General features: G+C 39.8%; 2 protein-coding genes across 2 annotated transcripts in view; both read right to left on the bottom strand.

Annotated features, from left to right (window-relative positions):
- The window catches only part of LOC127692776 (solute carrier organic anion transporter family member 6C1-like), a 109721-nt gene extending 108874 nt beyond the window's left edge, over positions 1-847 (bottom strand). Inside the window, exon 1 of the mRNA XM_052193373.1 lies at positions 838-847. Coding sequence (XP_052049333.1) covers positions 838-847 — 10 coding nt within the window. The remainder of the gene's footprint in view (positions 1-837) is intronic.
- Positions 848-15509: 14662 nt separating this feature from the next.
- LOC127692775 (solute carrier organic anion transporter family member 6C1-like) overlaps positions 15510-27531 on the bottom strand; it is a 149529-nt gene continuing 137507 nt past the window's right edge. Inside the window, exons 15-16 of the mRNA XM_052193371.1 lie at positions 16060-16240; positions 15510-15523 (exon numbers count right to left, since the gene is read on the bottom strand). Coding sequence (XP_052049331.1) covers positions 15510-15523; positions 16060-16240 — 195 coding nt within the window. The remainder of the gene's footprint in view (positions 15524-16059; positions 16241-27531) is intronic.

The raw sequence follows: 27531 nt of genomic DNA, 5'->3' as shown, positions 1-27531 counted from the left end.
CGTTGAGATGTCTGGTGTAATTGTGATATGTCTATTTTTATATGTTACTTGGGCTTTTTCCCTTAAAGCTATTAATATTCTTTGTTCTGAGCATTTAGTGTTTTCATTATGTGCATGGAGGAATTTCCTTTCTGGTCCAATCTATTTGATGTCCTCTAGGCTTCTTGTACATTTATGGTCATCTCTTTCTTTCGTTTGGGAACGTTTTCTTTCATGATTTGTTGAAGATATTTTTAGGTTCTTTAAGCTGGGAATCTTCACTCTCTTCTATTCCTATTATTCGTAGATTTGGTCCTTTCATTATGTCTGGGATTTTTCTGAATGTTTGGGATTAGGAGTTTTTTTTAATGTTTTGAATTTTCTCTGACAGTTTCTTCAATATTTTCTAATATTTCTTCTACAACTGAGATTTTTTCAATCTCTTGTATTCTGTTGGTGATGCTTACATCTGTAATTCTGACGTATTTCTGAGGTTTTTCCATTTCAAGAGTTGCCTCCATTTGTGTTTTCTTTATTGTTTCTATTTCCACTTTGAGTCTTGGACCACTTTGTTCAGTTCCTTCACCTATTTGACTGTGTTTTCATGTATTTGTTTAAGGGTTTCATTTGTTTCCCTTTTAAGGTCTTTTACCTGTTTAACCTGTGTTTTCCTGTATGTCTTTCAATGAGTTATTTATACCTACTTAAAGGACTCTATTGTCTTCATGAGATATAATTTCAGGTCAGATTCCTCATTTTTAGATGTGTTAGTGTATTCAGGGCTTGCTGTGGTGGGAGAACTGGATTCTGATAATGTCAAAGTATATTGGCTTCTCTTGCTTATGGTCTTGCACTTACCTTTTGCCATCTGGTTATCTCTCGAGATAGTTAGTCTGGGTATCTGTGTATGGAGCCTGCCTCCTGTGTCCCTGGTTTGCTGCAGGTCTCCTGGGAGGTCTCCTTATGCAGCCTTAAGTTCATGAGGTGTTGAGAGGGGTATGTATATGGGTGACCTGCAGCATATCTCCTGGGAGGCCTTCAGACTGTTGGGTCTTCAGAGGAGTAGTCAAGGTGTTGCCTTGTGTGGAGCTGTTCTCCTGGGAGGTCTTCAGACTGTGGGTTCTCTTGTCTTGTGTGCAGCAGAACTCCTTGGAGGCCTTTAGACTGTTGCATGGTCAGTTGTCCTGCATGCATCAAAACTCCTGGGAGGCCTTCAAATCATTAGGTATTCAGAGGAGCAGACAATCTGCTGATCTGCCCTGGGTTGAAGGCACAAGCTAAAAGGGGACTGGAAATCAGTAGGTTGAGGACTTGGGGGGTGAAGAGTCCTGAGTCTACTGGGCTCTTAGTGCTTGCCAGCTGCTGAGGTTGATTGGGAAGGCCCCTTATCTGCATGCACTTGAACTCCTCGGAGGCCTTCAGATTGTGGTGTCGTCAGAGCAGCAGACAAGCTGGTGATCTGCTCCAGTGGAAGGCCATAAAGGAACTTTTATAACATAGGCACTGTACCTTACTGATTATTACATGTGCAAAACCTGGTTTTGTATCTGGCACATGTTGGGTGATAAATTAAAGTCTGAGGAATAAATGAGCAACTGAATAAAAGATCTGTGGTCAAAGAACTACAAATGATTTTGTTCCACATTCATTTTGATATTATTCTACTCAACGTCCCATTCCAGTGGCAACTTAAATTGGACAACTTAAATTGGAGAAATGTTTATTTTTTGTCTCCTAGTCTCAAAGGTTTCAATCCACAGTCACTTGGCTCCATTGTTTGTAGGTCTAGAGTAAGAAAACCATCATTCATGTAGAATGTGGGAGCCCCAGGTAGCTTACATCAGGCTAGCGATGCCTAACATCCTGAAGGCACTGTTTGACAAAGTTCCTGTGCTTTAACAACCTGGACTTCCCTCAGCTGAGGCTGTTCCCTAGCAGTGTGAATAAAGCAGAGATAGAATACTGTTTGTAGACAAGATACACACGTGAGGCTGTGCCCCCAGCAACCTATCCCACCTAACAAGGCCTCACAATGTAGACATTCTACCAGTTCCTAATACTACCTTCAACAAGCCTTTGATATATAGCACACATTTAAGATAGAAACCATAATTTTTACTAAACTTATACTAAACAAAAAAAAAAGTAAAAACATCAAGAGTTTGGGATTGGTGTCTGCAGATGGGTTGGATCTCTAAGTGAGGCAGTCTATGGATGGCCTTTTCTTCAGTCTCTGCTCCACTCTTTGTCCTTGCATTTCCTTCAGACAGGAACAATTCTGGATTAATATTTTTGAGATGAGTGGGTAGCCCTATCCCTCAACCACGAGCTGTGCCTAACTCCTGGATATGGTCTCTACAGATTCTATCTACCTTCTGGGTATTTTAGCTAATGTCATCCCCTTTGGATTCTGGGAACCTCTTGCTTCCCTGACATCTGGAACTTTCTAGTAGCTACCCCTAGTTCCTCATCCCCCACTGCTACAAACCTCCATTCAGTTTCCTGAAACTCTACACTTCTCCCCCATCTCCTCCTACACCTGACTCTGCCCCCATTTTACCTCTCCCTTCTCTCTTTTCTCAGGTCTCTCCCTCCCTCTACATCCTATGATTGTTTTATTCCCCCTTCTAAGTTTGGCTGAAGCATCCACACTTTTATCTTCCTTCTTCTTGAGCTTCATATGTTCTGCTAGTTGTATTGTGGGTAGTTGGAGCTTTTTGTCCAATATCCACTTATCAGTGAGTGCCCTGGGTGACTGGGTTCCCTCACTCAGAATGATATTTTCTAGTTTTGTCCATTTACCTGTGAATTTCATGAAGCCATTGTTTTTAATAGTTGAGTAGTATTCTGTTGTGTAAATGTACCACATTTTCTGTGCCCATTGCTTTGCTGAGGAATATCTGGGTGGTTTCCAGTTTCTGGCTATTATAAATAAGGCTGCTATGAACATAGTTGACCATGTGGCCTTGTTGTATGTTGGGGCATCTTTTGGCTGATAATAGTCTGATATAGCTTTCCCCTGAGAGGCTCTGCCTGAGCCTGTCCAATACAGATGCTGATGCTTGCAGCCAAACATCAGACTGGGCAGAGGAACCCCAATGGAGGAGTTAGGGGAAGAACTGAAGGAGCTGAAGGGGTTTGCAACCCCATAGGAGGAACAACAATATCAACCAACCAGACTCCCCAGAGCTCTCCGGGACTAAACCACCAACCAAAGAGTACACATGGAGGGACCCATGGCTCCATCTGCATATGGACCAGAGGATTGCCTGATCTGGTATCAATGGAAGGTAAGGCCCTTAGTGCTGTAGAAGCTGGGCAGTGAGGCAGGAGTGGATGGATATGGGGAAGCACCTTCATAGAAGAAGGGTAGAGGGAGGATGAGATTGGAGGTTTGCAGAGGGAAAGCCAGGAAGGGGTATAACATTTGAAATGTAAATAAATAAAATAACCAGTTAAAAAGGAAAAAAAGTAAAAGGAAACAAAAATATTGTTAATTAAAAAGCAGGGACGTTTCTGCTTTCATAGGATTCTGTTTCAACATACCACTTTACACAGTCAACATCTAGGATTTCCCCATGTTACAAAAAGTACCTCTTGTCCATTCTGCCATCTATTAAAGTGGCAGTATTTAGAAAGATGTTTATTTCATTTCACTTAGCCATACCTTTGTCTTTTTCTACCACAAAATCATCAATTACTGTTGAGAAAGATTTAAAATGAAGTCAAAATATCTAAATAAGAATGAAGTTAAAATTTTGTATTTGTAATTGTTTTTAATTCAACGGGGTGTTTCTTCCCTTTTACACACTAGATGGAGCCATATGCTTAAACTTGTTTTAGAAAAACTGAGAAAGGGTCAAACTATGTTAGAAAATAGCAATGTCACTTAGTAGTGTCCAAGGCAACACATGAAAATTCAGGAGGCTTCATTCACATCCAGATTGGAGCTTTGCTACTCTTTAATTTTACTCATCCTAATAGCTATACACTTGTGCATTTCTGTATATTTATTTATTGTGTGTCTGTTTTTAAGGTTATATACCTGTTACTGTAGATGACATCATGTATGTATGTGAGTACATATTCATATGCATATTGAGGTAAAAAGTCCAGGATGTCTTTCCACATCCACTCTTTACCTTTGTTCTTTGAGACAAAGTCTCTCACGATACCTAATGCTAAACTCAGCAATGCTGGCTGGCCAATGAACTTTAGGACTATGCCTACACATGACTCACTCCCCAAACCCAACTCTACCATGACCAGCGAGAACTAGGGCTATGGATGCAAGCCATAGTTGTCTTTTATCCCCTTGGGTGCTGAGGATACCAATTCAGGTCCCCATGATGCATAGTAGGCAGTTTTCTAATGGGACATCTCTTTAGACCATCGTTATCAGTTCTGCTTTTTCTTAATTACAAATGATAGCAACCATGTTTTCAAATATGCTACCTAGCTCACTTAATGTTGTATTTGCCAAACTATCATCAAAAAATTTTGCTTATTACTTATTGATTTCTTTCTTAATGTCAAGTTATACACATTATTTATATTACTATAAAACACAGAAGTTCGAGTCGTTATGCTCATCCAAGGTAAATAAAACCATAGGTGTATACAAAGATCAAAATTCACATATTCATAACAGTTTTAATTATAGGTACCCAAACTGAGAACTGCATATCACCTGGAGAGTAGATAAACTGTGCTTCACTCACAGTCTGGAACAGAAACAGCAGTGGAAAGGAAGGAACTACACTAAACAGGATGGATCTGCAAAGTGCAACACTGGGTGAAAGATCAGCCAGAAGACAACACGCTTTAAGACCATCATGACATTCATGAAAAACCTACAGACTTTAGAAGTTTGACTGAACTTAGGAAGAAAAGATTGAACAAAACAAGACACATAAATTTTGTTGGAAGACTAAAGTATCCTATAGCTGGTTTGTAATAATTAGGCAGTTGTATATATCTGGGTTAGCTAATACCAGCTTAAATTATCTTGGAAAAGGAAGGTCAATTAAGAAAATGTAACATTGAGTTGTCTGTCAGTCATTTCTTTCTAAATCAATGATTGATGTAGGAGTATTGCACTGTGAAGGGAGGGGAAGTTTTACCCTTGGGTATATAGTTATGGGTGCAACTGAGAAAGCTATGAACAGATTACTATTCCTCCAAAGTCCAGTTTACAGTTCCTTCTTCCAGGTTCCTGCCTTGACTTCCTGTCCTGTCTTCCAGATGACTAACTGTAACCTAAAGTGACATCAAGTTTTTCCTCAATTTGCTTTTGGTAAAGGTATTTTATCACAGCAACAGATAGCAAACTAAGACATTAATCTTGCAAGAAGTAATTAACTATATATCTAAAAAGTATGGCATTGTTCAAGTTCATTGTTGAATTACTATAGGAACTGAATTATTTCATATCAAATGTTTTGTTATTAAACTAATCTGATATACAGAAATTTACTTTTGTCCTCCTTATATTTTAAGGATGTGGATTGATATGATCTTTCCAGTAAAACTATATCCATGTGAGAAGCTCAACAATAAATGTGCCAAGAATAATGTTTGCTTTTATAATGAATAGCTCAACCAAAGGCTGTGAAATAACATGGTGATCTGGACAATCATCTACCCACACATCTTATTAGTTCATAATGGGACACTTTTCTTATATTTTGGCTCATGACCAAGATCAAGCTAAACACAAATAGATCCCATCTCTCTTTGGTATAAAGGCAAAGAATATTTAATTATCAAATATTAAAGAACAAAGAGTTGTTAACTAGATAAAGAACATTCCAAGCTATAATGCATACATGAGCATGTATATGGACATGTATAAGTTTCATATTTCTTGAAAGCCATATGAAAAATCTGTACTTGGATATTACATGGAAAATATAGTTCTAATGTTACTGATATAAATCAATATTTACAAATAATTTATCTTTGAGTGTGCTAGATAGAAACTTTTACATGTATTTCAGGTAGAATAGCTAGATGTAGAGTTTTTTTTTAAAGGATGACATTCAGTATATCTGAAGCAAATTTTTTTATTGTTGGCAATAAGAACTTTTGATGAATCCAAGAAAATATCAAATGTTTCTCCACAATGATCAAGTTGGCTTCATCCCAGAGATACAGGGATGGTTAAAGGTATATAAAAGCATTCTACCACCAAAACAGGTTGAAAATACAAAACTAAATTATTGTCTCACAAGATGCTCTACAAGTTCTTTAAAAAAGAGTTACAACAGTATGAGATATTGATATGCCCACAAATCTGTGAATTTCTCAACACATACCAGAGAAGCACCTTCTTGTAGAAAATAGCAAAAAATATAGGGAACCATTCCTAGTCAATGATCAGAAAGTGAGAGATTTTGGAGCTATTCATCCTAAATGGGTGTAGTCATTAAAATCCTCTCCCCAAGATAGAAGAATCTGTGTGACAAAGAAGGCAGAAAGTCCAAAAGAGCTAGAGATGGTGGATGACTCCAAGCAAACAGGGTGTTTCAGACACAACCAAACTAATACACATATGAAGATATTGTGACAGACCAGACAACGCTCACACAGGTAAATCAAGACCACATCCATCCCAGAAGCTACTACTAATTAATCCCCCTTGGGGGTAAAAATAATTATGTTTCTCCAATGGAGTATTGGATATGTCTTAACTTTCAAATATGTGCTCTATGCCCAGAAGATGACCAACAAAACGTGGACTCTATTTTTTTTCCATTTTGTGGAATTTTTGTTTCAATTTAGTATTCTCTCTCTCTCTCTCTCTCTCTCTCTCTCTCTCTCTCTCTCTCTCTCTCTCTCTCTCATTCTTGTTTCAATATTTGCCTTGACTTTTGTTTGTACTCTTTTTGTTTTCAATGATGGGAAAGAAGGTGAGGATGATCTGGGAGCAATAGCAGAGGGTAAAATAGGGTGAAAACATATAGTATGAAAGAAATTTTTTAAATAAATAGAAAGAAAACAAATGAGATCCTTATTTTTCATCCTATTTAACTACTGTGACTATAGGAGTGCATCATCATGTCCAGCTCTCTTAACCACTGGTTGGATCTGTGATCTGTGGTTCTGGTAGTCAATATGGTATCTGGTCCAACAGGAAGTCTGCTTCAGTTTGTCTATCTTTTTTTCTGGCTTGCTTGCATGCACCAGTTCTTCAGGCTGGTGTGGCTGGCTCTTAGACAGTGGAAGTTAATTTAAGTTGGGCCTGAGTCACAGTAGCAGGAAGGAAGGGGATAGGGCAGGACTAGACAGTCAATGATTTTGGAGCACCTACAGAATGGAGTTCTAGGGACCCTTCTCTTAGTTGGGTCACTGACCTGTTTTTCTGAATGGTGTGTCCTTCACCTGAGCAGTGGAGGTATGCTCAAGTTGGATTGGGGCCAGAGGCCTGCAGCAAGGCAAGTTGTGAGGTGTGACAAGGGGACAGGGAACTAGTGCATGGGTCTTTGAGAAGTGAATCTAGGAAACGGGACAATTCCATGGGCAAGTTGCATCATCTGTTCTTCTGACTGGCATGGCCTGCAACTGGGCATCAGAACTCCACCCAAGAATAGAGGGTGGAATAAGAATAGAAGAAGGAGGATAATCCTAGCTCAAATACCCAGAAATATGCAGTACAAAATGATAAAAGAAAATTTACCTAGAGAAGGACACATACAAAAGAGGATATATATAAAAGTACAAAAAGCTGACAAAACTGAATAGACTGGACCAGAAAGAATGTCCCTTGCCACAAAATAACCAAAACACTAAACATTCATAACAAAGAAAGAATATTAAAAATGATGAGGGCCAAGAAGTAAAAAGGCCAAGTAACATGCAATAGCAGACCTATGAGGATTCCAACCAGCTTCTCAACAGAGACTCTAAAAGCTTGGACAGATGTCTTATAGACTCTAAGAGCCCTGGATACCAACCCATACTACTATATCCAGCAAAATTTTCAATCATTATACATAAAATCAAGACATTCCATGCAAAAGTCAAATTTAAAAAATATCCATAAATGCAGTTGTATAAAAGGTACTGAAAAGAAAACTCCAAGTCAATGAGGTTGTCTACACCAACAAAAACACAGGCAATAAATAATCTCACACCAGGACAATCCAAAGTTGGGAAACACATAATATATGTACATACATGCACACAAATGCACACACATATGTTTACATACATACTACCACTATCACCACCAACAACAAATTATCAGGATTAATAATCATTGGTGATAAATGTCTCCCAATATCAAAGAGCCCAATTCTCCTATAAAATGGCACATGCTAACAAAATGGATACATAAACAGGATATATCCTCCTTCTATATTCAAGAAACATACCACAACCTCAAAAGTAGACATAACTTCAGAACTAAGCATTAGAAAAAGACTTTTTTCAAGCACATGAATATAAGAGCAAGCTGGTTTAGCTATTCTAATAGCTAACAAAATTGACTTCAAAGCAAAATTAAGCAAAAAACAAGAGAAAAACATTTCATACTCTTCAAAGGAAAAATCATCTAAAATGACTTTTCACTTCTTAACATCTATGCTCCAGGGGCAAGGGTGCCTACATTTAAAAAAATTGCTACAGCTTCAATCACACATTGAACCTCATGCATTAACAGCCAAACTAAGTAAAAGGCAGCAAAAGAGATAAATATCCAATACCCAAATAGATAAAATCAGAAATGAAAAGGGAGACATAACAACAGACTCTATGGAAATCCTAAGAATCATTAGGGCATACTTTAAGAACCTGTACCCCAACCTTGGGTTCATTGGCTAGGCTTTTAATAGCTTCCACACTAGGGCACGTCCATGAGTTACACCTCCTTTTCCTGCCCTCTAATTCTGTGATCCCTCTTGTTTTCTAGAGCGCTATATCTCCACCTCCAGCTTCCCACCCCCAGGGTCTACACCTCTAGTTAACTTATGATAATGGAAACAGTTGAAGTACTGAACACTGGGAAGAATTTCTATGAGGGTGAAACAAAAGAAGTCTATGAATTGTTAGATAATCCAGGAAGAGTCCTACAGTCCAAGGACCGAATTACAGCAGGGAATGCAGCTAGAAGGAACTACCTGGAAGGCAAAGCTGCAATCTCCAATAAGATCACCAGCTATGGTTTCAGTTGTTATGGGAAGCTGGTATAAAAACTGCTTCAACAAGAACTTTGGGGTGACTGCTTTCATTGCACCCCAGTATGAAATGTTTCCAATTGAATCCGCGTGCCAAAGAATAGCAACTGTATCTTTTCTCAAAAGGAATCCTTGTGTAAAGGAGGGGTACAAGTTTTATCCACCAAAAGTGGAGGATAATGCCAACCATGATCCCCAGTGGTCTGAGGAGCAACTCATTGCTGCAAAATTTTGTTTTGTAGGGCAGACTGAAGTGGACATCATGACTCATGCCACACAAGCTATTTTTGAAATTCTGGAGAAATCCTGGCTGCCTCAGAACTGTACACTGGTTGATATTTATATTGAATTTGGCATTGATTTAACCACCAAAGAGATTGTTCTGGCTGATGTCATCAGGGATAAGACAAGGCTGCCCACTCTCTTACTATTTATTCAATATAGAACTTGAAACCCTCCCTTAGAGCAGTAAGACAGCAAGACAAGATCACAGGGATACAAACCAAAAAGGAAGAAGTCAAAGTATTCAAGTATGATATGAGAATACGCATAAGTGACCCCCAAAATTTACCAGGAAATTTTTACAACTCATATATATGTTCAGCCAAGTGAGTTGGATACAAGATTAACTCAAAAGGATCAGTGACCCTCCTATATACAAATGATAATTGGTCTGAGAAAGAAATAAACAAACAACACCCTTCACAATAGACACAAATTACATAAAATATCTTGGGGTAACTGTAACTAGGAAAGTGAAAGACCTGTAGGATAAAAACTTCAAAGTTTTGAAAAAAGAAATTAAAAATGAAAAAAGATGGAAGGATCTCACATGCCCATGTATTGGTAGGGTTAACATAAACCCAGTTATAAAAATAGCCATTTGCTTAAAACAATCTATAGATTCAATGAAATTCTATCAATATTCCAACACACATCTATGCAGAGCTTAAAAGAACAATACTCAACTTCATATGAAAAGCAAAAACTCAGCATACCTAGAACAATCCCTTACAATAAAAGAATTTCGAGAGACATCACTATTCCTTATTTTAAGTTGTACTACAGAGCTGTAGTGATTAAAAAAAAAAAATCCCACACGGTATTGAGATAAAAACAGACATGTTGATCAGTGGAATCTAACCAAAGATATAAATCCACACACATATGTACAACAGCTTTTTAATAAAGAAGCAAAAAATATACAATGGGAAAAAAAACTTTGACAAATGGTACTGGTCTAACTAGATGTCTGCATGTAGAAAAATGCAAATAGATCCATATTTATCACTCTGCATAAAACTCAAGTCCAAGTGGATCAAAGACCTAATTATAAAACCAAATACATTGAACCTGAGAGAAGAGAATGTGGGTGATAGCCTTGAACTCATTGACACAAGAGACACTTCCTGAACAGAAGAACACCAATATCAAATGGGACCTCATGAAACTGAAAAGCTTCTGGAAGGTAAAGGAGTGTCAATAGGATAAAATGGCAGCCCACAAAATGAGTAAAGATTTTCACCAAGTCTATATCTGATAGATAACAACTATCCAAAATAAGTAAAGAACCCATAAACTAGGCATCAACAAACCAAATAATCCAACTAAAAATCAGAGTACCAATCTAAATAGAAATTTCTCACCAGCAGAATCTGAAATATCTGAGAAACTCTTAAAGAAATATTCAAAATCCTTATCTGTCAGGAAATCCAAATCAAACAGCTTTGAGATTCCATGTTACACAGGTCAGAATGGCTAAGATCAAAAACACAAGTGACAGTTAATACTAACAAGGATATAGACCAAGGAAAACAGTCTTCCACTGCCGGTGGGTGTACAAACTTGTACTTTGGAAATCAATATGGTGGATTCTTAAAAAAATTAGAATTAAGGCCCAGCTATACCACTCCTGGGGATATACCCAAAGAACATCCCATCCTCCCATAAAGACACTTCCTCAGCTATGTTCATGGAAGCTTTATTCATAATAAACAGAACCTGAAAACAACCTAGATGTTCTTTAAACAAATAATAGATGAAGAAATTGTAGTACATTTACACAATGGAGTACTACTTAGCTGTTAATGAAACAATGACATCATGAAATTTGCAGGCCTATAAATGGAACTAGAAAAAAAAATCATCCTAAGTGAGGCAACTTAGATCCAGAAAGACAGACATTATATATACTTTCTCACCCATGTATATTAGATGTAAAGGATAAACATGCTACTATTCACAGACCTAGAGAAACCAAGTAACACGGAGAGCTTAAGAAGAGATGCAGGAATCACATGAGGAAGGGGAAACAGAATAGATTTTATGCTTGGACAGGGGGAGTGTGTAGGAGCTAGAAGGAATTAGGTGTGGAGGAGATTGGGGGGAGAGATGACTGGAGTAGAGGGCATTTGGGGGCTTAGTGGAAACCTAGCACAAAGTAGACTCTATTGAACCTATGAGACTAAGCCTAGCAGACTCCTATTAATGAGAGACACAGGACCAGAACTGGCCATCTTCTATAACCAGGCAAGGCCTTAAGTAGAGGAATAGGACACCAACCCAGCCACAGAAACTGCAACTTACAGTTTGTCCTGCTGCAGAGTGTTCGGGAACAGAGCCTACGAGGGCTTATAGGATTTGCAGGGAGTGGGAACCCAGAAAAGGGGAAATCATTTGCAATGTAAATAAAAAATATGTCAATAAAAAAAGACTTTGTATAGCAAATGATTGAAGCAGATATAGAGTCCCACAGCTAAACATTGGGCACATCTCAGGAAGTCTTGCTGAAGAAGAGGAGGAAGGATCTGAAGAAGCACTGGATACAGGAATACTACAAGAACATGACCCACAGGATCACTGACCAGGACTCATGAGGACTTGCAAAGAGCAGGGATCCTATAGGGATCTGACCTAAGTCCTCTGCATATATGCTACACCCAAGTATCTTGGCATTCTTGTGGAATTCCTAGAAGTGGGAGTGGGTGCTGTAGTTGACTGTTTTGCCTACCTGTGGGATTCTTCTCCTTCTACTGGGTTGCCTTGTCCAGTGTTAATGTGATGGTATGTGCATAGTCATATAGTAGCTTATTATGCTATGTTTGGTTGATGTCCTGGGATGTCTGTTCTTTTCTGAGGGGAGACAGGAGGGGGGTGTTGCTGAGGAAGACAAAGAGTAGAGGGTGGGGACTGGGAGAAAGGAAAACTACAGTTGGAACTTTAAAAAATGGAAAGGAAATTTTAAAATTAAAAAAAAAGAAGCTCATTCAGTACTACTTCCTGTTTTATTTTAAATCACAGCTCTATATATTTCTTCATTTGGTTGCTTATATGTTGTTCATTTTCATCTCCTTATATGACCACAAAAAAGCATGCCCCCTACTACTCACTGCTCAAATTCCAACATTTAAAGTATCACACAATTCCTGTCACACAATAGAGAGCCAGACAATTGTCAATTTATACATCCATTCTTGTTTCCATTAATTAGGATGAAAAAATAAAAGAAAGCTCATAATAAGCTCAGTACTTTCTTTTTTTATTGAGTATCTTCTTCATTTACATTGCCAATGGTAAAACCTTTCCCAATTTCCCCCTCCCAAAATCCCCCCTCCCCAACGATTCCCTACCCCTCCTCCTTCCCCTTGCCTCCATGTATATGCCCCTCTACCCAACACAGTCCCACCTTCCCCCAACTTCCCCCCCATCTGTTTCCCTTTGTTGTGGCCTCTATTGAGCCTTTACCTGACCAAAGACCACTCCTCCCACTGATGCCCCAAAAGGCATTCCTCTGCCACATTTTTGGCTGGAACCATGTATACCCCTTGGTTGATGATTCAGTCCCTGGGAGTCTTGGGGAATCTGGGTTCCAAATTCATTGTTTTTCCCATGGGGCTATATACCCCTTCAGCTCCTCTGGACAACCCTCCAGATCCTCTGTTGGGGACCCCAAGCTCAGTCCAAGTTTGGTTGCTAGTTTCTGCTTCTGAATTCATAAGACTCTGGCAGGGCTCCTCTGGAGACAGCCATGACATGCTCCTTTTGGTACATGCTTCTCATCATAGTGTTGGGGTTTGCTGACTATTTATAGGATGAATCCCCAGGTAGGGCACTTGCTGGGTGGCCTTTACTTCAGACTCTGCTCCACACATTGCCTCGCTCGTTGCTCCTGTGAGCATTTTGTTCCGTTTCTCAGAGGAACCATAGCTCCCTCATTTAAGTCATTCTTCCGGAGCTTCCTGTGCTGGGTGAATAAGCTCAGCACTTTTAACGTAGTGTTTTATCAGATTTTAACTCCTATTATTTGAGTGAATGGAGACTATATATCCATAGAGACACACGCACACAAACACACATACAGTCACATAAATCTTTATCAGCATCAGCTTAGCAAGCCATTAAAATGAAACATAAATTTCATATTTTTTTAAAAAAATTAACTATGCCAAATGGTCACATGATCAACAAGTCTATTCATTTTATTCAGAAACAAATCACTCCTTGTTGTACATGCACTCACTCATAGTGACAAGAAAGAGATAAAAATGAAGTTAAGTATTTAAATATAGGACTAACAACCACCAGTAATATGATTGACCAAGGATACCTATTTCAAGGAGAAAATAAATGTTGCAATTACCACTTAAGAATATCTGAAAGGACCAGGTAAGCAAGGAAGCATCTCAAGATCTGACCTGGCGATGTCAACATCCTTCATTGTTTTGCATCCCATCAGCTCAGATTTGTCACAGTGAGCACTATGCGGATAGGTATCTGAATCAAGAAAATCTCCTGAACACAATATGAAGACTATGCACATTGATCCTTCTTGTAATCATTGTACCTATGAGAAGGCTGTCACACTGACATTTATTATATGTTTCATATAAGATCTTCCTTTTACCCTCACCTCTTAACCAGTGAAAACCAGGAAGAGATAAATACTGAGTTGAAAATACCAATAGCATTAAATGTTAATGATTAAACAGATAAAATTCTCAACTGTAGGATTTCATAATGCTAGGCCATAATTTGAAGAACTGCATGATGACTATCTACAAAACGTAAATAAATATTAAAAGCATTCAACCAGAGACACAAAGAAGTGATTGGGTTGAGATGTATATATCTGGCCTCATAATAAAACTTTTATTACCTTTCTTACAGAAGGTAGCATAATATAGTTTTAAAATATATTAAATGACTTTCAGATATTGGACCCAATCGCTTCTTGGCCTTTTGACAAAGATCAAGTGCAGATATTGGACCCAAGATTTAAAAAATGTTATTTCTAAGGGGAAACAAAGAAGTTTAGTATTATAACTTCTCTGTCTTTCAAACAGACATTCTGAGCTGTAGAACTACATAGGAAAAAAGAACAAAGATTAGTGATGGAAGGAGCAGGAGCAATAGGGCAGAGTTCCAGAAAAAAAAATTATACTCAAAATCTGATATATGTACGAAATAGCAACCAGTGCTCAAGTCAATGATTCAGGAGGGCACTCAGAATATTCATCAAAAACCCAAGGACTCAATAGTTTGTGGTAGGCTGAATTGCTTTAGGACAAAGTTAATTCAAGAACAAAATATGAGTGTATTAAGTGGAACTCTATTTAAAAAAACAAAATCTCAGACCCAGTACTCTGTAAGCAAAATCAAAGAGATTATGAATTTGGGTCTACATAGTTATTCCTCTCAAAAACATGAACTGGGGAAGTCCCTCCATAATTAAATACTAATTGTTTGCAAAAGACCCTGGGTTTGATCCATTAGCACTGCAATACTGTCTCCTCAACAAAACTTTCTTCGAAGGAAAACAATAAAATCCAGCTATTTACCCATGGAAAAAATCATTATCCACCACACAATAAAAATTACTAGATTTTTTGGAAAGAAAATACTTACTGATACCCAAAAAATGTAATCACTGAATAAAAACCCATACACCAAAGAATGAAAGTGGAGAGCCAACATTTTAAAATTGGTATCATGACTCTTTTCAAACATATAAGTCAAAACAACCCAAAGAGATTATAAGTAGAGAATATTTTGAGAGGAGTAAACAGAATCTGGATGTGCAAACATGGTTTCTAAAATTAAAAGGGAACTTAACTAGAAAGAATAATAGGAGTTTAAATGTTGCAAAAGTGAAACAAAAAAGAACAATAGAACTCATTCAAAGTGAAGAGAGAGAAAAATGGTTGATATAAGGAGCATCTGTGAGCTGTGCAATGATATTGAGCAGGGTTAATACACATATGAGCATGGTCCTTGAAGCCAAAGATACAGAAGCAAAGAAAAACCTTCCAGAAATACATGTTGAACTGCCTAGATGTTATGAAAATCATAGATCCGCTACTCAAGAAGTTCTAAAAATTACGTAGAAAATAAAGTAAAAACAAATCACCTATGAACAAAATAATCAAACTCTTGACAATCATTTATGGAAACAAGTATTTAGAAAAATCATACATACATCACGCACACGGAATCCCAGACTTGGACTACTGAAAATCTCCAAGATGAGAATGTGTGGCGTGGCATGTGTAGCCACCACATTCTATGTTAAACATAGGCTACTGATGCTGATTTAGAACACACAGACTAGTGTTTTCAACCAGGGAGACAGGCTTAAGTCTATCCCCAGTGCTTATGAAACGCTCTTCTTAATCTATATTAGGTCACTTTGGTTAACTGGCTGAAACTAGCTTAGGGGGTAATTTATTTTTACTCTAGTTTGAATGCTGAATTTCTGTCATTGTAACTAATACTGTATCAAAGGCAAATAAATAATAATGTGAAAATGGTCAGTTTGTGCTCAGTTTGGGAGATGTCCATCATTAGCTCCATTCTTGCACTCGGTGGTGACACACATGGTGGAAGTGTCACCACACTGTTTGCTTACCTCCTTTTCGGGAGGCATACAGCAAAGGATGAGGGATAGAAATGTATTTCAGGTCCAAGCATGCTTGCACAGTGTGCATGATGCTTAGACCAGACCTGCGTACCACAACGACTGGGAGGGTGGCCCAAGCCAATAAACCCCAGGACAGAAAGTGCCAGAGGGTAAGGAGTTCAAAATCATCCTAGAGAGAGAAAAAGGGAACGGTGTTCAAGTCCCACGTCTCCTTCAACACCATAATATCCTGAATATCTTCCACTAGGCCACTTCTTAATATTTGTACCACTTTCCAATACCACCAAGAACTGGGGGCTCCTGTGACACAGAGCTTAGGCTCCAGTCCAGAGGCCTCTGACGGTAGCCCTCAGACCTCTCCGCTTCCGGATCCAGATCAGCCTGGGCGGCAACACCACATCTCCAGGTACTGCAAGAGGCAAGAGGGGCTTCCAGGCAGCCAGCTGGGAGAAGTCGGTGTGCTCCAGTGAATCCAGCAGGCCCCAGCAAGAGCCTTCAGGTGCCTGCTTTGGGATCTGAACAGCCTGGGCAACAGCACCCTGTCTACAGGCAGTGCAGGAGGTAAGCTGTGCACCAGAGGCCACCTGGGAAGAGGCAGCTTGCACTGGTGAGTCCAGCATTGACAAGACCAACTAACACCAGTGAGAACTAGATGGCAAAAGGCAAACGCAGGAACGTCACTAACAGAAATCAAGGCAATATGGCAACATCTGAACCCAATTCTCCTCTACCAACATGTCCTGGATACCCCATCACACCAGTAAAACAAGATTTGGATTTAAAATCACTGGTCATGATGCTGGTACAGGAACACATGAAGGACATTCAGGAGAAAATGGATCAACTGTTAGAAGCCCTTGCAAGGGAAACACAAAAATCATTGAAAGAAATTCAGGAGAATACAAAAGCCAATAATGAGGAAACGCAAAAAACACTTAAAGAAATACAGGAGAACTTTGGTCAACAGGCTGAGGTCATGAAAGAGGAAACACAAAAATCTCTTAAAGAATTACAGGAAAGCACAAACAAGCAAGTGAAGGAGCTAAGCAAAACCATCCAGGATCTAAAATCAGAAGTAGAAACAACTAAGAAAACTCAAAGGGAGACAACTTTGGAGATAGAAAGCCTTGGGAAGAAATCAGGGGACATAGATGCAAATATCAACAACAGAATACAAGAGATACAAGAGAATCTCAGATGCTGAAGATACCATAGAAACCATGGACTCAACAGTTAAAGAAAATGCAAAATGCAAAAAGCTTGTAACCAAAATATCCAGGAAATCCAGGACACAATGAGAAGACCAAATCTAAGGATTATAGGCATAGATGAGAGTGAAGATTTGCAACTTAAAGGGCCAGCAAATATTTTCAATAAAATTATGGAAGAAAACTTCCCTAACCTAAAGAGAGAGATGCCCATGAATATACAAGAAGCCTACAGAACTCCAAACAGACTGGACCAGAACAGAAATACTTCCCGTCACATAATAATCAAAACACCAAATGTACTAAACAAAGAAAGAATATTAAAGGCAGTAAGAGAAAAAGGCCAAGTAACATATAAAGGAAGACCTATCAGAATCACAGCAGACTTTTCACCTGAGACTATGAAGGCTAGGAGATCCTGAGCAGATCCCATGCAGAATCTAAGAGAACACAAATGCCAGCCAAAACTACTATATCCAGCAAAACTCTCAATCACCATAGATGGAGAAACTTGATATTCCATGACAAAACCAAGTTTACCCTATATCTATCCACAAACCCAGCCCTACAAAGGATAATAGGAGGAAAACACCAATACAAGGAGGGAAACTTCACCCTGGAAAAAGCAAGATAGTAACCTTCTTTCATCAAACCCAAAAGAAGGTAACAAATCAAATTTAAAAAATAACATCAAAAATGACAGGAAGGAATAATCCCTATTCCTTAATATCTCTTAACATCAGTGGGCTCAATGCCCCAATAAAAAGACATAAACTAACCGACTGGATAAGGAAACAGGACCCTACATTTTGCTGCATACAGGAAACACACCTCAGTGTGAAAAACAAACACTACCTTAGAGTAAAAGGCTGGAAGACAATTTTACAAGCAACTGGTCTCAAGAAACAAGATGGAGTAGCCATTCTAATATCAGATAAAATTGACTTTCAACCCAAAGTCATCAAAAGAGACTCTGAGGAACTCTTCTTGCAGGTCAAAGGAAAAATACAACAGGAAGAACTCTCAATCCTGAACATCTATGCTCCAAATGCAAGGGCACCCTCTTTGGTAAAAGAAACTTTATTAAAGCTCAAAGCACACATTGCACCTAACACAATAATTGTGGGTGACTTCAACACTGCATTTTCCACAATGGACCGATCAGGAAAACAGAAACTAAACAGGGACACAATGAAACTAATTGAAGCTTTGGACCAATTAGATTTCACAGATATATAGAGAACATTCTATCCTAAAGCAAAAGAATATACCTTTTTCTCAGCACCTCATGGTACCTTCTCCAAATTCGACCATATAATTGGTCACAAGACAGACCTCAACAAATATAAGAAGATCGAACTAATCCCATGCCTCCTATCAGATCACTATGGAGTAAAAGTGGTCTTCAATAGCAACAAAAACAATAGAAAACCCACATACACATGGAACCTGAACAATATTCTGCTCAATGACACCTTGGTCAAGGAAGAAATAAAGAAAGAAATTAAAGACTTTTTAGAACACAATGAAAATGAAGACACAACATACCCAAATCTATGGGACACAATGAAAGCAGTGCTAAGAGGAAAACTCATAGCCCTGAGTGCCTCCAAATAGAAAATGGAGAGAGCATACATTACCAGCTTAATGACACACCTGAAAGCCCTGGAACAAAACGAAGCTATTTCACCCAGGAGGAGTAGAAGGCAGGAAATCATCAAACCCAGGGCTGAAATCAATCAAGTAGAAACAAAGAAAACCATACAAAGAATCAACAAAACCAGGAGCTGGTTCTTTGAGAAAATCAACAAGATAGATAAACCCTTAGCCAGACTGACCAAAGGGCACAGAGAAAGTATCCAAATTAACAAACTTAGAAATGTAAAGGGAGATATAACAATGGAAACTGAGGAAATCCAAAAAATCATCAGATCCTACTAGAAGAGCCTGTACTCAACACAACTGGAGAATCTGGAGGAAATGGACAATTTCCTTGTCAGATACCAAATACCAAAATTAAATCAGGACCAACTAGACCATCTAAACAGTTCCATAATGCCTAAAGAAATAGAAGGAGTCATAGAAAATCTTCCAACCAAGAAAAGCACAGGACCAGATGGCTTCAGTGCAGAATTCTATCAGAGCTTCAAAGAAGACCAAACACCAATACTCTTCAAACTATTACACAAAATAGAAACAGAAGGAACACTACCCAATTCCTTCTATGAAGCCACAATTACGCTGATACAAAAACCACACAACGATCCAACAAAGAAAGAGAACTTCAGACCAATTTCCCTTATGAACATCGATGCAAAAATACTCAATAAAATTCTTGCCAAACTAATCCAAGAACACATCAAAACGATCATCCACCATGATCAAGTAGGCTTTATCCCGGGAATGCAGGGTTGGTTCAATATACGGAAATCCATCAATGCAATCCACTACATAAACAAACTCAAAAAAAAAAAAAAAACCACATGGTCATTTCATTGGATGATGAAAAAGCATTTGACAAAATTCAGCATTTTTTCATGCATAAAGTCTTGGAGAGAACAGGAATTCAAGGCCCATACCTAAACATAGTAAAAGCAATATACAGCAAACCGGTAGCCAGCATCAAACTAAATGGAGAGAAACTTGAAGCAATCCCACTGAAATCAGGGACCAGACAAGGCTGCTCCCTTTCTCCCTATCTTTTCAATATTGTACTTGAGGTACTAGCTCGGGCAATTCGACAACATAAGGATGTCAAAGGGATACAAATTGGAAAGGAAGAAGTCAAACTATCATTATTTGTAGATGACATGATAGTCTACCTAAGTGACCCAAAAAACTCCACTAGAAAACTCCTATAGCTGATAAACAACTTCAGCAAAGTGGCAGGTTATAAAATCAACTCAAGCAAATCAGTAGCCTTCCTATACTCAAAGGATAAGCAGGCTGAGAAAGAAATTAGGGGAGTGACCCCCTTCACAATAGCCACAAACAGTATAAAGTATCTTGGGGTGACTCTTACCAAACATGTGAAAGATCTGTATGACAAGAACTTCAAGACTCTGAAGAAGGAAATGGAAGAGGACCTCAAAAAATGGGAAAACCTCCCATGCTCATGGATCGGTAGAATCAATATAGTTAAAATGGCCATTTTGCCAAAAGCAATATACAGATTCAATGCAATACCCATCAAAATCCCAACTCAATTCTTCACAGAGTTTGAAAGAGCTATTATCAAATTCATCTGGTACAGTGACAGGCAGGAGGATCAATGAAACAGGATTGAAGATCCAGAAATGAACCCACACACCTATGGCCACTTGATCCTCGACAAAGAGGCTGAAAACATCCAATGGAAAAAAGATAGCCTTTTCAACAAATGGTGCTGGTTCAACTGGTGGTCAGCATGCAGAAGAATGGGAATTGATCCATTGGATTTGAGCGTAGTACAAGGAGACAAGGATGGATCAATTCGCATTCTTCTACATGCTGACCTCCAGTTGGGCTCATTTCTGGATCTTCAATCCTGTTCCATTGATCCTCCTGCCTGTCACTGTACCAATACCATGCTGTTTTTAACACTATTGCTCTGTAGTATTGGTTGAGGTAAGGGATACTGATTCCCCCAGATTTTCTTTTGTTGCTGAGAATAGTTTTAGCTATCCTGGGTTTTTTGTTGTTCCAGATGAATTTGATAATTGCTCTTTCTAACTCTGTGAAGAATTGAGTTGGGATTTTGATGGGTATTGCATTGAATCTGTATATTGCTTTTGGCAAAATGGCCATTTTAACTATATTGATTCTACCGATCCATGAGCATGGGAGGTTTTCCCATTTATTGAGGTCTTCTTCCATTTCCTTCTTCAGAGTCTTGAAGTTCTTGTCATACAGATCTTTCACATGTTTGGTAAGAGTCACCCCAAGATACTTTATACTGTTTGTGGCTATTGTGAAGGGGGTCATTCCCCTAATTTCTTTCTCAGCCTGCTTATCCTTTGAGTATAGGAAGGCCACTGATTTGCTTGTGTTGATTTTATAGACTGCCACTTTGCTGAAGTTGTTTATCGGCTGTAGGAGCTCTCTAGTGGAGTTGTTTGGGTCACTTAGGTAGAGTATCATGTCGTCTGCAAATAATGATAGTTTGACTTCTTCCTTTCCAATTTGTATCCCTTTGACATCCTTATGTTGTCGAATTGCCCGAGCTAGTACCTCAAGTACAATATTGAAAAGATAAGGAGAAAGGGAGCAGCCTTGTCTGGTCCCTGATTTCAGTGGGATTGCTTCAAGTTTCTCTCCATTTAGTTTGATGCTGGCTACCGGTTTGCTGTATATTGCTTTTACTATGTTTAGGTATGGGCCTTGAATTCCTGTTCTCTCCAAGACTTTAAGCATGAAAGGATGCTGAATTTTGTCAAATGCTCTTTCAGCATCCAATGAAATGACCATGTGGTTTTGTTCTTTGAGTTTGTTTATGCAGTGGATTGCATTGATGGATTTCCGTATATTGAACCAACCCTGCATTCCCAGTATAAAGCCTACATGATCATGGTAGATGATCGTTTTGATGTGTTCTTGGATTAGTTTGGCAAGAATTTTATTGAGTATTTTTGCATCGATGTTCATAAGAGAAATTGGTCTGAAGTTCTCTTTCTTTGTTGGATCTTTGTGTGGCTTTGTTATCAGCGTAATTGTGGCTTCGTAGAAGTAATTGGGTAGTGTTCCTTCTGTTTCTATTTTGTGTAATAGTTTGAAGAGTATTGGTGTTAACTCTTCTTTTAAGGTCTCATAGAATTCTGCACTGAAACCATCTGGTCATGTGCCTTTTTTGGCTAGAAGATTTTCTATGACTCCTTCTATTTCTTTAGGCATTATGGGACTTTTTAGATGGTCTAGTTGGTCCTGATTTAATTTTTGTATTAGGTATCTGTCAAGGAAATTGTCCATTTCCTCCAGATTCTCCAGTTGTGTTGAGTACAGGCTCTTGTAGTAGGATCTGATGATTTTTTGGATTTCCTCAGTTTCCGTTGTTATATCTCCCTTTTCATTTCTAAGTTTGTTAATTTGGATACTTTCTCTGTGCCCTTTGGTCAGTCTGGCTAAGGGTTTATCTATCTTGTTGATTTTCTCAAAGAACCAGCTCTGGTTTTGTTGATTTTTTGTATGATTCTCTTTATTTCTCCTTAATGGATTTCTGCCCTGAGTTTGATGATTTCCTGCCTTCTACTCCTCCTGGGTGAAATAGCTTCTTTTTGTTCCAGGGCTTTCAGGTGTGTCATTAAGCTGGTAGTGTATGCTCTCTCCATTTTCTTTTTGGAGTCACTCAGGGCTATGAGTTTTCCTCTTAGCACTGCTTTCATTGTGTCCCATAGATTTGGGTATGTTGTGTTTTCATTTTCATAGTGTTCTAAAAAATCTTTAATTTCTTTCTTTATTTCTTCCTTGACCAAGGTATCATTGAGTAGAATATTGTTCAGTTTCCACGTGTATGCGGGTTTTCTGTTGTTTTTGTTGCCATTGAAGACCAGTTTTACTCCATAGTGATCTGATAGGAGGCATGGGATTAGTTCGATCTTATATTTGTTGAGGTCTGTCTTGTGACCAATTTTATGGTCCATTTTGGAAAAGGTACCATAAGGTGCTGAGAAAAAGGTATATTCTTTTGTTTTAGGATAGAATGTTCTCTATATATCTGTGAAATCTAATTGGTCCAAAGCTTCAATTTGTTTCATTGTGTCCCTGTTTAGTTTCTGTTTTCCTGATTGGTCCATTGAGGAAAGTGCGGTGTTGAAGTCACCCACAATTATTGTGTTAGGTGCAATGTGTGCTTTGAGTTTTAATAAAGTTTCTTTTACGAAAGAGGGTGCCCTTGCATTTGGAGCATAGATGTTCAGGATTGAGAGTTCTTCCTGTTGTATTTTTCCTTTGACCAGCAAGAAGTGTCCCTCAGAGTCTCTTTTGATGACTTTGGGTTGAAAGTCAATTTTATCTGATATTAAAATGGCTACTCCAGCCTGTTTCCTGAGACCATTTTCTTGTAAAATTGTCTTCCAGCCTTTTACTCTAAGGTAGTGTTTGTCTTTGACCCTTAGGTGTGTTTCCTGTAAGCAGCAAAATGTAGGGTCCTGTTTGTGTATCCAGTCAGATACTCTGAGTATTTTTATTGGGGCATTAAGTCCATTGATGTTAAGGAATAGTGATTGTTACTTCCTATCATTTTTGACGTTATTTTTTAAATTTGATTGCTTAACTTCTTTTGGGTTTGATGAAAGGTTACTATCTTGCTTTTTCCAGGGTGAAGTTTCCCTCCTTGTATTGGTGTTGTCCTCCTATTATCCTTTTTAGGGCCGGGTTTGTGGATAGATATTGGGTAAACTTGGTTTTGTCATGAAATATCTTAGTTTCTCCATCTATGATGATTGAGAGTTTTGCTGGATATAGTAGTCTTGGTTGGCATTTGTGTTCTCTTAGAGTCTGCATGAGATCTGCCCAGGACCTTCTAGCCTTCAAAGTCTCAGGTCAAAATCTGCTGTGATTCTGATAGGTCTTCCTTTATATGTTACTTGGCCTTGTTCTCTTACTGCCTTTAGTATTCTTTCTTTGTTTAGAACATTTGGTGTTTTGATTATTATGTGACTGGAAGTATTTCTGTTCTCGTCCAGTCTGTTTGGAGTTCTGTAGGCTTCTTGTATATTCATGGGCATCTCTCTCTTTAGGTTAGGGAAGTTTTCTTCCATAATTTTATTGAAGATATTTGCTGGCCCTTTAAGTTGTAAATCTTCACTCTCATCTATGCCTATAATCCTTAGGTTTGGTCTTCTCATTGTGTCCTGGATTTCCTGGATATTTTGGATTACAAGCGTTTTGCATTTTGCATTTTCTTTAACTGTTGAGTCCATGGTTTCTATGGAATCTTCAGCATCTGAGATTCTTTCTTCTATCTCTTGTATTCTGTTGTTGATATTTGCATCTCTGTCCCCTGATTTCTTCCCAAGGCTTTCTATCTCCAAAGTTGTCTCCCTTTGAGTTTTCTTAGTTGTTTCTACTTCTGATTTTAGATCCTGGATGGTTTTGCTTAGCTCCTTCACTTGCTTGTTTGTGCTTTCCTGTAATTCTTTAAGAGATTTTTGTGTTTCCTTTTTCATGACCTCAGCCTGTTGACCAAAGTTCTCCTGTATTTCTTTAAATGTTTTTTGAGTTTCCTCCTTGTTGGCTTTTGTATTCTCCTGGATTTCTTTCAATGATTTTTGTGTTTCCCTTGCAAGGGCTTCTAACTTTTGATCCATTTTCTCCTGAATTTCTTTAAGTATGTCCTTCATGTGTTCCTGTACCAGCATCATGACCAGTGATTTTAAATCCAAATCTTGTTTTTCTGGTGTGATGGGGTATCCAGGACATGTTGGTAGAGGAGAATTGGGTTCAGATGTTGCCATATTGCCTTGATTTTTGTTAGTGACGTTCCTGCGTTTGCCTTTTGCCATCTAGTTCTCACTGGTGTTAGTTTGTCTTGTCAGTGCTGGACTCACCAGTCCAAGCTTCCCCTTCCCAGTTGGCCTCTGGTGCACAGCTTACCTCCTGCACTGCCTGTAGACAGGGTGCTGCTGCCCAGGCTGTTCAGATCCCGAAGCAGGCACCCGAAGGCTCCCACTGGGGCCCTCTGGATTCACCGGAGCACACCGACTTCTCCCAGCTGGCCGCCCGGAAGCCCCTCTAGCCTCTTGCAGGACCTGGAGATGTGGTGCCACCGCCCAGGCTGATCTCAGTCTGTCCGATGTCTCTGGAGTCCGAAACCAAGATGGAGGTGAGCCTCTCCTGACTGGCGGGAGGCCGAGTTCTGAAGTGGCTTCAGTGCAGCGAAAGGCACCGCAAAACCGCAGCTGCTTGCAGCCCGGCTAGTCGGCGAAAGTCAGTGGTCGTGGGCGCAGGGCCTAACTGGACCCTGTGTCGCCTTGGTTCCACTGCTGATGGCCCTTCAGCTGGACCAGCCACTCGTCTTTTGAACTTTTAATCTCTGTATTTTTAATATCTCACGTTGCACACTGCTTTTCCTATTTCAATAGAAGTCAGAAAGTGAGAACTCAGCCTCCCACCAGTCAGGAGAGGTGCATCCATCTTGGTTCCGGACTCCGGGGATCGGACAGACTGAGGTACACAAACATAATCCGAGGCCAACACCGCGGTGGTCTGAGCCCGACGGGCGTTGGCCTGCACCCAGGCCCTGGGCAGGTCGGGGGGCCATTGGGGTGCCAACCCAGCCAGGGGGTTTTTTGCCCAGGCCTGCGCGCGCACCGCCGCCATTTTGCCTGCAGGACGACAGAGAGCTCTGGTGGGCAGACCTGTAACAGGCATAGCCTGAGGCTAACAAAGCGAGGGTCTAGGCCCCAAAAGGCACAGGACTGACCCCAAGGACTGGGCAGCTTGGTGGGCCATCTGTGAGTCAACCCGCCCAGGGGATTGTTAGCACAGCAGACTCTCCCGGCGCTTTCAGGGAGCGCGGGCGCGCACGCCCGCCATCCTAGTCACCTGGCAGACCCAATTAACAGTCATAGACCTAGGGGAACTTTGCTCAGACCTTGGCCTCCCAGGCTTTTGCCTGGACTCAGGGACTGGGCGGCCAGGCTAACCTTGTGTGCGACAGCCCGGTTGGCGGATCGGCTGCCCAGCGGAGTGAGCGGAACACAGGGGAGATCACAGCAGCATACACCGTCGGCACTCCCTGGGGGTGCACACAGGCTCCATCTGGTCCACAGACACAATCTGGGGCAAGGCCTCAGGCAGAAGCCCTCAGCTCTACTCCCTCCGCTTCCGGATCCAGAGCAGCCTGGGCGGCAGCACCACATCTCCAAGTCCTGCAAGTGGCTAGCTGGGCTTCCGGGAGGCCAGCTGGGAGAAGTCAGTGTGCTCCAGTGAATCCAGCGGGCCCCAGCGGGAACCTTCGGGTGCCTGCTTTGGGATCTGAACAGCCTGGGCAGCAGCACCCTGTCTACAAGCAGTGCAGGAAGTAAGCTGTGCACCAGAGGCCAACTGGGAAGGGGCAGCTTACACTGGTGAGTCCAGCACTGACAAGACAAACTAACACCAGTGAGAACTAGATGGCAAAAGGCAAACGCAGGAACGTCACTAACAGAAATCAAGGCAATATGGCAACATCTGAACCCAATTCTCCTCTACCAACATGTCCTGGATACCCCATCACACCAGTAAAACAAGATTTGGATTTAAAATCACTGGTCATGATGCTGGTAGAGGAACACATGAAGGACATACTTAAAGAAATTCAGGAGAAAATGGATCAAAAGTTAGAAGCCCTTGCAAGGGAAACACAAAAATCATTGAAAGAAATCCAGGAGAATACAAGAGCCAACAAGGAGGAAACGCAAAAAACACTTAAAGAAATGCAGGAGAACTTTGGTCAACAGGCTGAGGTCATGAAAAAGGAAACACAAAAATCTCGTAAAGAATTCCAGGAAAACACAAACATGCAAGTGAAGGAGCTAAGCAAAACCATCCAGGATCTAAAATCAGAAGTAGAAACAACTAAGAAAACTCAAAGGGAGACAACTTTGGAGATAGAAAGCCTTGGGAAGAAATCAGGGGACAGAGATGCAAATATCAACAACAGAATACAAGAGATAGAAGAAAGAATCTCAGATGCTGAAGATTCCATAGAAACCATGGACTCAACAGTTAAAGAAAATGCAAAATGCAAAAAGCTTGTAACCCAAAATATCCAGGAAATCCAGGACACAATGAGAAGACCAAACCTAAGGATTATAGGCATAGATGAGAGTGAAGATTTACAACTTAAAGGGCCAGCAAATATCTTCAATAAAATTATGGAAGAAAACTTCCCTAACCTAAAGAGAGAGATGCCCATGAATATACAAGAAGCCTACAGAACTCCAAACAGACTGGACGAGAACAGAAATACTTCCAGTCACATAATAATCAAAACACCAAATGTTCTAAACAAAGAAAGAATACTAAAGGCAGTAAGAGAAAAAGGCCAAGTAACATATAAAGGAAGACCTATCAGAATCACAGCAGACTTTTCACCTGAGACTATGAAGGCTAGAAGGTCCTGGGCAGATCTCATGCAGACTCTAAGAGAACACAAATGCCAACCAAGACTACTATATCCAGCAAAACTCTCAATCACCATAGATGGAGAAACTAAGATATTTCATGACAAAACCAAGTTTACCCAATATCTATCCACAAACCCGGCCCTAAAAAGATAACAGGAGGACAACAG

Source organism: Apodemus sylvaticus, chromosome 9 (genome assembly GCF_947179515.1).
Source record: "Apodemus sylvaticus chromosome 9, mApoSyl1.1, whole genome shotgun sequence".
Lineage (NCBI taxonomy): Eukaryota > Metazoa > Chordata > Mammalia > Rodentia > Muridae > Apodemus > Apodemus sylvaticus.
This window is presented reverse-complemented; position numbering and strand designations above follow the sequence as displayed.